Source organism: Brachycentrus maculatus, unplaced genomic scaffold (assembly GCF_059751285.1).
Source record: "Brachycentrus maculatus isolate JH-2025_06_01 unplaced genomic scaffold, ASM5975128v1 h1tg000261l, whole genome shotgun sequence".
NCBI classification, from domain to species: Eukaryota; Metazoa; Arthropoda; class Insecta; order Trichoptera; family Brachycentridae; genus Brachycentrus; species Brachycentrus maculatus.
The window spans coordinates 2,563,491-2,580,669 of NW_028281012.1; the positions used below are offsets into that span (position 1 = coordinate 2,563,491).

Genomic DNA, 17,179 nt, shown 5'->3' on the forward strand with positions numbered 1-17,179 from the left:
TGGTTTAAATACATTGAGACGATGATTGCAGTGATGATAATCAAGATAAGACCTTTGTTGTTACAGGATTATTAAAAGAATAATGCGATTTTTCGAAGAATTTATTGTAAAACGATTCAATTACATGTTTTTTCCTTAATTAACATTTTATAAATATACATTGGTAACTAATTAATACGCACTTAAAATAAATTTAAAATATTAGTCTTATTAATTATTTGAACCAAGGCAAAGATGTAATAAAATGATTTAAATCAAGCATAGTAATTTGGGCGCGAAAAAGATGCTGCGAATACATATATGTTGAGCAGTGATAATTATTACTTACACTGGTCAGCACTTATACTATTTCCCTTTTCATGTATTTTTAAAGTTCTAATATTAAAAGAAATTTTGCAAATCAGTACGAGAAGTGTTTTGCTTTTAATTTTTATTAGTACTTACAGCCAATCTCGATCAGCATATACCAAAGCATATATATCAGAGAAAGTAATAAGAACCGATGTTTATTTATGCGTTCTTCCATTCCTTTATCAAGGATCTGACTTGGTTTACAGTATCGTATGTTACAACGAGTAACGTAAGTAATAATCGGTATTGTTTGTTGTATACAATGTCCTTATCCATAAAGGAATGTTTGATCAGTGGCTGCTGAGATTAAAAGGGAAAATTTAGACCACTGTCTTTATCTGAAAAGCGATGATTAACCAATGGTTACCGAGAGAAAAAGGCAACATTTAGAACACTGCCATTATCCATAAACCAATATTCGATAAATGGAAATTAAAAGGCAACATTTTGACAGTTGCATTTTAGATTCAGTATGCGTAAGCAAACCTGAATCTAGGGAGGATAAGATGCCGACCAGTGTTGTTATTTTTTTGCATTTTTAATAAAATATTTAAAAATATAATATCTGGCTAGTCAAATATTTATTTCAGAGTTATAATATATTAATAATTGTATAATATATAGAGTCTTCTTTGAAATCTTTGAATACTTACTTTTATATTATCTTAAAATAATTTGATATGTTAAGTTTAATTAATAATGAAGTATCGAAGACTTCATATACAATTCCTAGAATACAAACATATGTGCACTGATACGTAACGTGTACATTAATATTTATTTTATTGCATACCTACCTACATTTATAAGCCACAAAATGTGCACGACAGCGAGCTAATGAGAAAACATGTCATTCGAGAATTTAATATATTGTTTGTGTTATAAAGAACATACTTATATTTAGATTGAACATTTTATTACATCAATGAAAAGACAAAACTTAAAAAATATAAAACAAGCGTTTGGTGCATTTATTTGAGAAGATGTTTTTAATCCAATTCTTCAACCACTTCCGCTAATGTTTAAATGTATAAAATAAACACTAAAAAATATGTTCATCTTGTTTTTCTATACAACAATAAAGTTGGAACTCACCTCCAGTCATTGTAACGAGTCTAATTTGTTCGTTTTACGACAAAATAATACATTGGACAAACATTGTAAAAAGATAAAATATAGTAATCTTGAAATGATTGCATCCTGTATCGTAAAAAAAAACGATAAATTAGAACATTGAAGTTAAAATAGTTATTGATATGAAAATACAAGTGATGTTAACATACTAATCAGGGCAGTAATTGCACATGTGCACAATTAAATTGCAGTGTACGTAACATCAACATTACTTATGGTCATTCATTTCTAATGACTTAAGCATTTTAAAACCCAAAGTTTAGGTTTAAATCTTATGTTTATCTTACTGTCTTTTTTTTTAAAATATTTATTTATACTGACTATTAGATTACCGACTGTACGACATTAAAATGTTAACTTCCTTATGGAATTCCGGACTAAGTCATCGATTACATACAGTAGTTAACATTTCGACTACGTCTTGTAACATTTTAAAGTTCCAATACAAAAGTTACATATTCATGTATTGTAACCTCAAAGTTGCAATTCTTCTTACACTTATCCGCACCCAATAGTGCATAGGGCACTATTGGGTGCGGATAAGGGTAACACTTTGTCAATACACACGTATTGACGCAGTGTTATATTTATTTTTACTTACATGGCAAGGTAATCACTCCTGCACTTTAGGGACCAGTGCAGGATAATATTAAATAAAAACGTATTTATGTGTAGAATCACAAATATTGATTTTCACTTCACCCTCTGGGAATCGACCTCCAGCACGGCAGCTTAACACGCTGACCATTACTCCACGGAGACGGGTTACGTACGGAAGTTAATATTTTAATTAAGTGTAAGAAACAAATATTTAATTATTTTATTTTCGGCGTCATAAACTTCATGATAATTCTTGTCGATAACCCTTTTCAAAATGCCAAAGCCATTAGAACTAAGAGTCCAGGAATAAAGCTAAAGTTTCTTTTAAATATAGATATTAAAGGCATTGTTAACTTTCTGGTACGGTAATATAACACTCACCTTATCATTCATATTTCACTTTGTATTTCACCGATTTCGGAATAACCTAAGGTAATAATAACAGAAGGTTTTGACCTGATAGTCATTAAGTATATAGTGTTTTTAAGTAGTATTACACAAAGTGAACGATGAATGATAATGAGAGATGAATGATATGTTAAAGTTACCTACACAGTGTAGTTAACTCTTTAACTACACGACTACAGCAATCCCAGCCTAGGGTTGAAAACTTAATATAAATATATGTCTGTATATAAAAAAAATGTACAACTGACTATAAGGCTGAAGCAGAGAAAAAAGTGTCAGTTAAATGAATTGATGGTTATTAATTTCATATAATTTCCATTGACATTTGTGTCCATTCGACTTCCTAAGAAATTCTTGGAGAATGTTTTTATACTTCCTTAATAATTTCGTCGCTAAACACAAGATGTTCGCGGTTCCCAAAGCCAGGAATATGTCTTGGAGGATGTCGTTGGAAAATAAATTTCCAGCACTCTCCATATAATTCATCGTTTACTTTGTGAAATACCACTTTTATAAACACTTATTCGTGACAACTGGTTTCGGAATAATCATTCCATCGTCGGGTCACTAAAATAAAATTATTACGGTTTGACACTTGTACCAAAATAAAACCGTAATAATTTTGTTTTAATGACTTGATGATATATTATTCTTCTGAAACCGGAAGTCACGAACAAGTGTTTATAAAAGTGGTATTACACAAAATGAACGATGAATGATAAGGAGAGTGTTATATTACCATACCCACCAGAATGTTAACAATGCTTTTAACATACAACATACTCATAAAAAATAATTTTCCAATATATCAAAATTTTGTACATAGAATTTTGCTGTTAGGTTATACATACGTTAAATATTTATTGTAATGCGGTAAGCAGATTGGTGGAGGAATTGATTTAATTGAAATACATAAAATAACTTTTTTTGTTTGTTTTTTTTAAGTATCAACTTTCTTTTAAGTTATTTTAAATATTTATAATAAAATAAACTAAAAATTTAACATTTTAAAAAGCATATCATAAAAGTAAAATGGCTAAATTGTAATAATGGCACAAAATGGCAACAACGACTTTGTGCGATATTTAAAAAAAATTAAACCCATTTTTTATCATGCACACTGCTATAAACTCCACATAAAACTGATTTGTAAAACTGAAAATGTATATATATATATATATATATATATATATATATATATATATATATATATATATATATATATATATATATATATATATATATTATATATATATTTATATATTTATATATATATATATATATATATATATATATATATATATATATATATATATATATATATATATATATATATATATATATATATATATATATATACACATACATATATAAACATACAGATACAGTCACTGGATGCGAATACCAAATATATTTCTTAAATTTACAAATTTGACGAAGTAAATTTATTTTATTGATTGATTTGAGCTACATTCAGGGAATCAACATCCAAGATTGCAGACATGTACTGCGTTTTAAACAAATATTTTTAAAAGATTTCCTAAGAATTTTTTCTAATAAAAAAACTCAGGTTTATCCCTCGTTAGTTGAGATTTTTAATAACGTTTTAGTGGAGCTTCATATATCTGTTGTCGTTTTTTTTACAAACGTTCACATTCACCCTCGCACTATCCTATGTTACAACTAACATGGCTTAATATAATAAAACATAAACGATATAAATAAATTTGTACAAAATCAAAACAATATGTTCATTTAATGAAACAAAGTTTTATACACACCACTTACACATAAACCTTAAAGAAAAATCTTGCGAAATTTGAATTAAATAAAAATATTTTCAATGATTATTTAAGTAATCATATAATATGTAATACAAGCTATCTAATACCCAAGGTAAATGCTTTTGACTCAATTAAAGGCAAAAAACTCATTGAAAACCTTAACAAACAGGGTACGGTTGACAATACTAAAGATATATTTAAAATTAACATTAAGTATCTACATTATAACTGGTGCAACTTAATTTAACCCCACAATGCATACCGGTGCAAAATTGCTTTATATAATTTATTGTTCTAAGTACTATAATATTATATTCCATAGAGATTTCATATAAAATATTTGATTCAAGTCAAATTTTAAAAATTTATTTTAGAAAATCAATTAAAGTAATGTATGAATAATGGCTTACTACGATTAAAACTACTATTAAAACACTTATTTTATAAGCCATTTATGTAAATTTTGTATTTTGATATTTTACAATTTCCTTTTATTAAATAATATTAACATTATTATTTATTTGGTTTTTTTTAATCGTGCATTGTAGGGTTAAAATAGTACAAAATCACATTAAAAAAATGATTATAATATTTATTATTTTAGATCATAAACCACAAAAATAGTGAAATGTTGTTGATATTGTACGTGTTTCTGATAATTGGTTTCCTTTCATAATTTAGTTGAGCGATTACGGCAGTATTTTCGATAGTTACGGTGTTTAAAAATAACCGTTTTGGATATGGTTTTGTTTTTAACCCGTTCTCTAGAAAAAGCTCTGCAAAATCTAAATTCAAATTTAAAATTTCTATAAAATATATCCCTTAAACGTTCATTGCCATGATGAAAGCTGTTAAAATGTTCATCAATATGATTCGTAAGTAAAAGTGCTATATTTGACTTAAAGAAAACTTATCTAAGGAAAAAGAGAAATTTCCACAGTATATAAGAACCAATCAATTTAGTTAGGATACGAACCTTAGAGGCATACTAATGCATGTTTGAAACGAAAATGTCAAAAAGAGCCTAGTGTATTTCCATAACCATAAGACTTGTCATATTTTGACGAGCCTACATCTCAACATTCTGATATCAATGATAAAAAATCCACACCTCATAAGAACTTGAAAAATTATCACCGGTGCAAAAGAGAAAGATTTCCCTTGAAAATCTTTCACTTATTTAGGTTTCAGAACTTTAGAGACTCCTGTGATTCTTTTAAATGATCTACTACTTTCAAATTTATAGATACGCCCAGCATTTTATTCTGACTTCTTTTGTATATGTAAGTGTTTACGACATAGAACTTAATTTAGCGCATTTTAACTTATCGGGTCATTTTCTGGGTCATCGTTAGGGTCTGGTTTTCCGATTTATACCGTAAATAAAATATATACAAATAAATTTAAGATTTTTCAACAAAAAATATTTTTTTGTAGAAGGAATTGCATTTCTCTGCTATTAATTTACGCGATTATTCACATAAGCTTTATTAATTTCGCGAGACTTGCATATGTATGCATCATTGGTACGGGCAAATAACAAGCACGATTTGAAAATGTTTCATTTTTTAATACCGAAACATCTTGTGTTCCGTTATATGAAAATCAAATCTTTACTTTCTATTTGTAGTACGAAGTATCACATTTTAATGAATGGATAATTTAACAAAAGTTTATGTTTTTAAAATTACTATCGTAAAAGCTTTCAATCACTTATATAGAAATTACAATAAAAACCGAAAACGTAAAAGAGATGATATCTTGCTCCTAACTCAGCAACGCAATAGCAATGTGTAAGATAATAAAGCATTTAAAATGAATTGAACAAAATGCTAATGTTAGATAGCACCAATATTAAATTTTGATAACCGGTGTTATTTTTAACTATACAGCCGATTAATGTAATAATAAATAACCTTGAAAACGTATATTTTTAGTTGCGTACACTGTAAATTGTTTTATTATTCATTGCATAAGAATATAAAACATGCATACATTCATTCATATATATATATATATATATATATATATATATATATATATATATATATATATATATATATATATATATATATATATATATATATATATATATATATATATATATATATATATATATATATATATATATATATATATATATATAAATTTATATATATATATATATATATATATATATATATATATATATATATACATATTATATATATATATATATATATATATATAAATATATATATATATATATATATATATATATATATATATATATATATATATATATAAATATATATATATATATATATATATATATATATATATATATATATATATATATATATATATATATTTATATATAAATACATGTATAAATATATCATGAATGAAAGAAATCATAAGGTTTTTTTTCCTTTCAAAACATAATCTTTCAGGTTATTTGATTACAATATACTCGTAGATGATTTCCTCATATTTTGAGAAAATCCTTAACATTATATTATATATCTCAACTTTTCAGTGGGACTAAAAACACAGTATTTAAAAATTAAAAGTTTCAATTTAATTTCGAATTTTAAAAACATTTTATGTAAGAAACAGATAATTATTAAAAAAAAGTGGATCACCTCCGTTTAATTTGTTTTAGCATAGTGTAAGTAATTATTATAACAAAAGTTTGCAAAAATTATGAATAATGTATAAACATGGCGATTTCGGACAATGCGCCTACTAAAAATCTTAAAAATACTTTGCAGCATATGAATGTCTTCACAATGCTAAAATTTATTTATATTTTTAATGGCACGCAAAGCTTCAATTGCACGGGGGTTTATATATATATACAAATTAATACCAGCTTTGGCATTTTTAAAACTATGAATGTTTAAAAAATATTGTAATAAAACTCTATTTGTACTTATACCAGGCTTGCTTAAAAATCTTCAAATAAATGCAGTGTATGGCTATTAGCTTTATATTAAATTATTAATAACTCCACATAATTGAAAAGAAATATGATACTCATAACAAGTTGGTAGAAAATTTTTTCACTCACAAAACTTTTCTGCCTACGTACTTTAATGGTATTCACGTTAGACTGTCATATGGTATGGATTCAATGTAAAAATTATTATTTTAACAGTTGCTTCAGTTTGGCAAACGAAGTAGAGCTTTTGTTCAGGAGACTATTGAACTAAATCATCCCTATGCACGATTCTGTCGCGTATAAAAGGGATGAAAAATATGTTTTCAAAGAAAATAATAACGGAATGTTTATTTGACTATTTTATTTCCTTACTACTACCTTATTTTAATTAAAATAATGCTGTGGGGAAGAATTGGGTACATGAACAAATATATATACAGTGCATAATGTACATAATTTTAAAACTATATTATGCATATTAATGAACAAATATAATACTTTATATACATGTGTACAGTTTTCAACGGCATATATGCGTTGATCGATTATGAAATTAACTTTATATGTACCTAGTGGTTTTACTTTATGTGTTACGTGAATTACCCGAAGTTGCTTAGAGATGCGCTTTATGAAAAAGCCCCGATGAGATTTTAAAAGGGAAAACAAGCGTATTTAAGGGTGTAATATTTATATTTTTCATTATTTTTCTTATGCAATAAACGAAATTTTAAGGGTTTATTTTTATAAAGAATAGCTCTAACAGTAAATAAATATTTTACAGATTTTGGATAAATATTATAATTTATTTACAATAATTACTTTACTAAATCATCAAATATTATTTAAAACAAACAAATAATATTTTTCTCGATATCTGATAGAATAACAAGGATAATTTCCCTGAAACGTGCTGGTATTTCCAATTAATATAACAGTTTACCCAAATGAAATTGGCAAAAATTGATACAAAAATATATCATTACTAAAAACGAATTTTTACAAAATAATAACAAAACATTTAAAGCAAACGTTTAAAACTGTGTGGAGATATCATATTTATTCGTCGATCATTTAGTAGTAAAGAGTATTTTTATAACAAAAAAAAAACAAGAAATAGCTATGTATAAATTTTAAAAAAAGATAATCACTGTAAATAGTACGTTCATGCACTAAGGGTTGTTTTTTATGGAATATATTGCAATAAATGCAGATTGTAAAAAACGGAACAGTTTTTTTTCTTAAGAAATTTGTACGGGATATTGTCGAAAAGACAAAAAGTCTTGACAACCTTGTTTACTACAAGCTTTTAAGACTTTCAAGGCCTAAGTTACCTTAGAAAGTTGAAGGAAAGCTCTCAAGATGAACCGAGCAAAGGAAGGAATTCATGGGTCTGATTTAAAGTCAAATTGTTTCGAATAAAGAAACATAAATCATAGTTAAAAATTAAGATAAACATATCGCTCACTCCTTTCAACAACGTCATAAATGAAAAAACTTGATGTTTCAGGAGATAATTTTTAATGTTTAAAAATATACTACAATGTATTACAAATAAATATCAGGCCACTTATTGAAATTTTTACTGTGCAACAGATTTTTAAATGTTTAAATTTTTTGTAAAATTTTTCAAATGCAGAAAGTTTTTTCTTCATTTGAAAAATATTGAGTATATTTAAATAAATAATTAAACAATACCTTTTCTGCCCTGGAGCGGGTAAATATTAAGTTAAAAATATGCCGCCGTTGGTGGGATATAGTACATTTTCTGGACATTCCGAAAACATGCACAACTGAAAATTGACGATTTTTGATATATGACGTTTTTGAAAGGAGTGAGCGATATGTACTAAAATAGCTTTCTGCTAGGATATAAAGTTTTGCTTTTCATTAGAATAAACACAAATTAAAAAAAAATAAAGAAAATTAAAAGATAAAAAGATCATAGCCTTCCTACTTTGATTTTGAGTCCATCCGAACCAGATGGGAAGTTTAGATAGTGTTTATTAAGGAAATTGAGGTATTTATAAAATATAGCCATCTTAGATGCTGAGCATGTGACTCAACCATAGATACATATATGTATATTTATGAAAATCTTTTACCAGCGGCCTGGACCCATGGTTACTGAAATCATCACACTTGGAGAAAAAGCTATGTATTTGTTTTATAATTATATAAATAGAGCTTTACCAAAAAATTATAGAATAACTTAAATCTAATTAAAGAAGAATTATTAAAAAAAACAATTATTTTGGCAACAGTAGGCAGTTTATAAGCTTAGCTGTGCGAATGCTTGTGTCATTTTGTTGAAGACAATGAATGTATTTTGTCGTATCACCATCTATAATGGACTGTGTTAAATTATTCGAGGGACGTATCTAATAATTTGAGGACTATCTGTAGTTAACACACGTTAACTACAGATAGTCCATCGGCGTCTTTTTGACATCGCGTGACTATTTATGAATATTATACAGTAAGATTTTTCATAAATTATGCCATTTTTATTATTGCGAGATTTCACAATATTATAAAATAACTCATCACATATATTGCTTTAAAAATAATACTACCTCTATGACTCATCCGTACCTATTTGCTTTTTTTAATGACTGGAATAAAAGCTTAGCAATAATAACTTTTCTTTTTGCCGATTCTCCACTAACCGTTCATTTAACCCACGTGACTACTTTATCATTACGCTCACACAAAATATTCTCTCAACTTTATACTGAATGTTTATGTGCGTTCCTGTACACTGGAAATGCAATTTCAATTCCAGTAATTTTCTTTTGGCAACATTAACGTCCTAATCAAATGAATCGTGTACGAAAAGCTAGTTTCTACTGTATTTAAATGGCTTCAAAGAAGATAAACCGTTCTACTGATCGTCTGATCCCATCATCATCATACTGCTAGCGTAGTTAAATGCTGACGAACAGTCTACGTCGAACGCGTTCTTGGATTGCGTGGATTGCTCTACCTTCCGTACATTTTACGTGCCATGCAATATGTTTCAATGGGAGAAAAAACATTGAATGGCGGTTTGAGTGCTTTCAGCGATAAGTTGCATCAAAACATTTTAGCTGCGGAAACTTAAACCACTTTTGAGAATACCAAAACCTTAGACATCTATAAATGGGAATTATACCTTACGTCCAACATAAGTGTTGACTGTACCAAGCGTATGTAAATTTATAGTAAAATCGGGATACAATTTTGTTTTGTTTCACATTTTCAAAAAATTATGCAACTTAGCTTAAAAAAATTGCTTTGCAAGAGAGGGCCTGTCAGGAAGCCTAGATACTCCTGTATCAGATCTGGGAATGCGGTGGGACAGCTTTCAATAATGTACCAAGCGCATATTTGGAATTAAAGATAACAACAATCCCCCGAGTGCTAATGGGTGTTTGTGACGTAGTGTGTAATTGGAGCATTGCATTTATAAGTGGGCGCATTGGTTGCAAGGTTGTTGGAGGTCGTGTTGGGAGAAGTGTTGCGACAAGGGCGGAACCGGCGCGGGCGGGGCGCCTGCGCGGGTCGCGGCCGCCCTGCGCGCGGGTCATTTGGCCGCCTTGGGCAGGTGGCGCTTCATGTGCAAGGCGAGGTGGTCGCTGCGCGCGAAGCACCTCTCGCACGCCGCGCACTTGAAGGGCTTGGCGCCCGTGTGCTTGCGGAGGTGGCGGGTCAGCTCGTCCGACCTGGCGAACCTCCAGCAGCAGTCCGGCCACTTGCAGTCGTAGGGCTTCTCACCTGAAAACATACGACTCTGAATGCGTGACACCCCCTCCGCTCCTCGCGTCTCCTACATATACGATACGTAGGTACCGAGCGAGCCTCCACTTCGAACAGGAAAATTAAAGGATACTAACAACGCAGTATTTTTGACCAATTCTTGAAAATCACGTCTCAACCAAAGAAATTTCCCTACGAAAATCAATCGCTCACAAAAACATAAATAACTAAGGTATTGTAACTGCAGACAGTTGGGTAATATATCCAAAATTAAACAAGGTTTTGGATTAACTTTTACTTTTATTTACATATATACGTGTAAATGTGACGCGTTTCATTTCTTATTAAGACATTATCAAACACAGAGTATTTGATAGTATCTTAATAAGACAAAACGCGTCATATATTTATGTAAATAAAAGTAGAATTCATTGTATTACCCAAAAATATTAATTAGGTACTAATCCAAATCATTCAAACACCACCATCTTAAATCATGTATCGCAGTTTAACTTATGTTTTTAAACAGTGTCAACTTATGCAGATTCACAATAAAGCTAGAATGCAGTACTTATTACACTTTCAAATACATATTTTGCCGATTAGCGCTCTCGTTACTCTACTGGTCCCTTTCAACTGGTGAATTTTCATGCATTACGGAATTACGGGCACTTTTTACCAGTCTAAAGATACCGTCAATGGGAAATTGCATTAAACGCCAAAAACATTATAAGGCATGATATATCGCACATTTGTAAAGTAATATACCAAACAGTTCACTGAACATATGAAATAAAAATAATGACTCATTTCAAGAAAATACATATAAAAATGCCACAAGACTGATGTAAAAAATCGCAATATACAGTATTATTTCAAAATATATTTCACGCCAACAATAGCGCATACTACATATCTTATCATAGGTTAAGTGTTGTTTCGAAACGGTCGTTTAGGGTTTAAAATCAAAAGATTTTCATTAAAAAAAAAATATGATATAAAATTGCAATACTTATGAGAATCTTATTTTTTTCGTATCCTTTATCCCTTACCTGTATGTATTCTTTGGTGTGCTTTCAGATGTGAACTTTTAGTGTATACCTTCGCGCAACCTATAACATAAACAGATATTATTATTTGATATAAGTATGTGAAAAGAGGGGTGAAGGATGGCGCAGGACCGCGAAGATTTAGCCAGAGATATCCCTTCTTCCTTAGAAAATAACAAAAAATAACTACTTGAAAATGAGCACTATTTTTGACCGACTTTGGACTAAAAGCGTGTAAATTAACTTCAGTATTCGGCACTCTTTTGAACTAGTTCTAACTTTTGTCCTTAAATCTTCGACATATTTTTAATAGCTTGTAAATATAATCAGAAATAAATATACAACTTTACAAAAAATCATTTAACTGTTGTAATTTGGCTTCTACTCTTGATAAAAAGTATAACTAACCATTACATTTCTAAAATGTCGACAACTGTTCTAATGCTGATTATTTTATTTTTTTCTGGGTTTTATACCGGAGATTTATATTTATGACTTTTACACGTCAGAGTAAGGTTTCAAGTATATTTATATATATATATATATATATATATATATATATATATATATATATATATATATATATATATATATATATATATATATATATATATATATTTATATATATATATATATATATATATATATATATATATATATATATATATATATATATATATATATATATATACCTTAGTCGTATTATATCGATTGAAATCGATAGGTGTCATGGTAAACACTGCATTTTTTTTTACATAAAACTAGTGTGTAAATGGTGCTATGGTGGTGAAGGGTGGTATTGTTTGCATGCTGTAATAGTGATTGTCCTGACGAAAAGACGGGTACATCTCGAAACCGGTAGACATAAAAATCTCGGTGAGTGGTTTTATACTAATATTATTAACATTTTTGTAAAAAAATAAATAAGTAAAAATGACTAACCACAAAGTAAATGCTTTAAATATTAATAATATTGAGAATATAAAAATAAAATGTTTTTACCTATGAAGTCACAGTGGTGGACGCGACGCTTTTCCAACTCAGGGTTGTTCCGCCTATTGAACTTCAGTCCGTGGGGGTGCGGGGTGGGCGGGGGCGGAGGCTGCTGGTGGCGGGGGGCCAGGGGGTACGGGGGTGGCGGGGTCCGCCGCGATATACACTGAAGGAAAATACATTTTCAGAATTAATTAACATTTTTTTCATTCTTTTACAATTCACAATTTAATATAAATGTTATACAATGATAAAAGAAAACACTTGTTTTATACCACTTGAGTTTTATTAAAGACTACATGTTTCAGAAGTTAAACTTCCATCATTCAGGTCTGTATAATAACTAAAATTTAAAATTGTTCTATAAATGAGGAGAGGGAAAAGTTAGGGGGAGGGGGTAAGTCAAGGAGCGGAATTTGAAAACAAAGGAAAAATGGAAAGCAAACGTGAAGAATTTTGAAACAATATATTATTTAATAAATTATTATTAGAATTTAGTTTTTTTTGGATTTCTAAATTTTCTAAATAATTCATAATTTGGCCTTTGTTTGAAACAAGGTGTAATAATTTTAATTTATGAGAGTGGAATGAGTGATTTGTATCTATTATGTGATTTGCAAATTCCGAAAAATAATTACTAACAAGACAGCTACGGTGTTCTTTAATTCTAATCTTTAAATTTCTCGCGGTTTGGCCTATATATTTTGATCACAATCTCCACACGAAATTTCATAAATACCACTTTTTTGTAATAAATCTATTTTTGATTTTGAGTTTTCGAGGATTTTATGTAAATTATTATTTGTAAAATATGCAGGTTGGATATGGGATTTTCGAAATATTATTAGATATTGAACCGGTGTATAAAATTTTTCGAAGATTTTCGAAATATTATTAGATATTGAACCAGTATATAAAATTTTTCGCCAAGATTTATTTTTAATTGAATCATTATTAGCAGCCGGATAACTGTATTTTTTAGTTAAATAATTTTTTAGTATTTTATTTTTTAACATTAAAAATACAAAAAAAATCAATAATATTAACAAATACAAAAAAGATACCACAAGGACATGGCCTGTGTGTGGGTAAACATTATATTTTAGGTTATAGTAAAGGGCACTGGAAAGAATACAATAGTAATTATAAAAAGTAAAATTAGATAAAAAAGTTTATATTGTATATTACCAGTTGAAGTTTGCCGGTTTTTTAAATAAAGAAAACGCTTAATTCTCAAGACAATCTCGATTTTTTTTATTCAAAGTATTGACCATCGGATTCTATACGTTTTGCCCATCTTTGAGGCAAATCATGGATACCATTAAAAAAAATCTCTTTTGAGGCAAAGCATTCGACGAGCCATTTTTCGACTTTTTCAAAATCGGCGAAGCGCTGCTCTGCGAGTAAGTGTCCCATTGATGCGAAAAGGTGATAGTCGGACGGGGCAAGGTCTAGAGAGTTCTAGAGAGTACGGCGGGTGCGATAATATTTCCCAATTCAATGCTTTGAGAGTGTTCTTCACCACTTCAGCTGTATGAGACGGTGCGTTGTATGCGACAATTTTTGATTTGTCTCTCGTTCATTTGGTGTGGTACCCATTTTCCATAGTTTTGGATCTTTCCCGTGGCTTTTAAACATTGGCAAATCGCTCCTCGGGTCACATTTAGTATTTGGGCCAATCGTTGTTTGCGATTGGGTTGGGTCTTCATCCAATAACGCCTGCAATTCCTCGTCTTCTCCACTTTTAAATTGACGAAACCATGTCTCACATGTTCTACTCACTGGAGCATGTTCACCATAAGTTTCTACCAGCAACCGATGAGCTTCAACTGCTTTTTTCTTTTGATTTACTTGGAACGAAACTCGACATATTCACTTAAGTAAACAACTATGACACTATTACTTTGGCAGAATGTAACTTAAGGTTAAGGTAAATGTCCATAGAAAATTATGACAAAGATGCCAAATCTTAAAAATGTATACATATCTCTAGCCACATCTATGAGTAAAACCGGCAAACTTCAACTAACACCCTTATGTAAAAGCATTTATAACTTTGTGGTATGGTAATAAAACACTCTCCTTATCATCCATTGTTCACTTTGCGTAATACCACTTTTATAAACACTTATTCGTGATTACCGGTTTCGGAAAATCATTTGCCTTCGTTCTCTCTTTCAAAATTTTACTTTTATACAAGTGTTATATCGTAATAATTTTATTTTAATGACCTGATTATGGAATGATTATTCCAAAACCCGTAGTCACGAATTAGTGTTTATTAAAGTGGTATTACACAAAGTAAACAATGGATGATAAGGAGAGTGTTTTAAATTTGGTTCTTTAAATTAACAGAAAATATTTCACCTACTGAATTAACCCTCGATTTATTATACACGTGAGATCCAACTGATTGATCAGAAAACATTGGAAAGAGTGTGGAACAACTTGTCATACATAAAAACCCCTTCGCAAATGATTCTTCTTCATCGTTAACATAAATTTACAGTCTCATTAATATATGATATAACATTGTAATAATTTGTTCATTTTTACTTTTTAATTTTTAAGTTTTATTTTTTCAATGTACTTAAGGAACATAAAACGCGCTAAAAGTGCTAGAAATGAAGACTCTAAGGAGCGTATCTGGCAAGAGTCTTCGAGATAGAATAAGGAACACCAGGATAAGAGAAATATTTGAGATCCTAGATCTCATTAGGTGGGGAAGGCAACGAAGAAGACAATTGTGTTATTCGCATGTGAGGAGAATGGAAAAAATCATTAAAAATATACAAATAAGAAATGTCAATTTTATTTTTGATTTGGAAATAACTCGAATAACGTGATAATTTAAATTTAAAAAATTCAACACTTGTATACGATCCCGTTTTGTGGCTATTAATGTAAACGCGGCTAGTTTCGAGAACATCAATAGTTCTCGAAACTAGAATATCTATAATTCTCGAAACTAGACGTTTTTACTTTAATAAACCCCAAAAATAGCCTTGTGTAAGTGATTTATATTTTATATTTGCATAAATGTTAATGAAAAAATAATCTTCATTCATAAAAGTATATCAAACATCTGTAATAGTTACATAAATTACATAGCGTGTCAAATAGGGGTATTTGTGTTTAAAAATAAAAACGAATTTAAAAAGTAATATCCGAATACTGACCATGACATTTGTCCAACAAGTAGATACCTACGTTATATTACATTATTGCGCGGAAGTATTCAAAATGCATAATATTAAACTGCATAATAGTATTAACACCGTGAAAACAAAGTAATTCGATTTATTATTATGTACCGAAACTTATATAATCGTTAGTGTCTTTTTATCATAAATTTTATCATTATCAACATATTACAAAACAGGGTGGCGCAAAATTGATCATCCTACCGGAAGATGTTATAATTTTTGTCGCGAATTGAAAATCGCATCGTACGTCAATAATACTTGTTATTTGTCAACTAGATAGCTGAAAAGATGTTAGTTTTTAAAGTATACATACATATATGTATTTTGTCCGCCTCCGTGGTGTAATGGTCATCATGTTTAGCTACCGTGCTGGAGGTCCCGGGTTCGATTCCCAGGGGGGGAGGTGAAAATAAATATTTGTGATTTAACACTGTAATATGTATTTAATATTATCCTGGACTGGTTCCTGAAGCGCAAGAGTGATCACTTTGCCTTCATGTAAGTAATGATCAAGATAACACTTCGTCAGTGCCCTATGCACCATTAGGTGCGGATAAGGGTTATAAAAATAAATAAATAAAACATATACATATGTACATTTATAAAGTCCATTTTTTTTCTTCAATTTAATCTGATCATGTTTGATGGAATGCTTGAAAATTAAAGAAATAATGTATAGGATTAGAAGATTATTTTTTTAAATTAGCCCCTACTAATTTAAAAAAATATTTATTTACTAAACACAGAAATATTAGAGACACAACTAAACAACCTCGCACATTACAGGAACATTGGAAAATACAGGTGGAAATCTCGCACATTATAGGAACTTATGATGCTATCTACGTGAAAGTGTGGGACAACTTCAAATGCAGATTGGAAAAGTGCATTGATGAAGACAGTCAATATCTCGCACACATTTACCAAACATAAAGCAGGAGTGATTTGGAGAAACCCATAAAATTCCGGAATCCACAGATTTTCATTTTATTCTAA

The 17,179-nt window shown here is 29.3% G+C and overlaps 1 protein-coding gene across 2 annotated transcripts in view; it reads right to left on the reverse strand.

Annotated features, from left to right (window-relative positions):
* Nucleotides 1-10,089: 10,089 nt before the first annotated feature.
* Nucleotides 10,090-17,179, reverse strand: part of LOC148305840 (Krueppel-like factor 5) — a 157,201-nt gene continuing 150,111 nt past the window's right edge. For both annotated transcript variants that reach the window (XM_088266025.1, XM_088266024.1), the window contains 3 exons: nt 12,987-13,143; nt 11,988-12,047; nt 10,090-10,953 (listed from right to left, as the gene is read on the reverse strand). In XM_088266025.1, the coding sequence (XP_088122151.1) occupies nt 10,763-10,953; nt 11,988-12,047; nt 12,987-13,143 (408 nt within the window). In that variant the 3' untranslated portion in view covers nt 10,090-10,762. The remainder of the gene's footprint in view (nt 10,954-11,987; nt 12,048-12,986; nt 13,144-17,179) is intronic.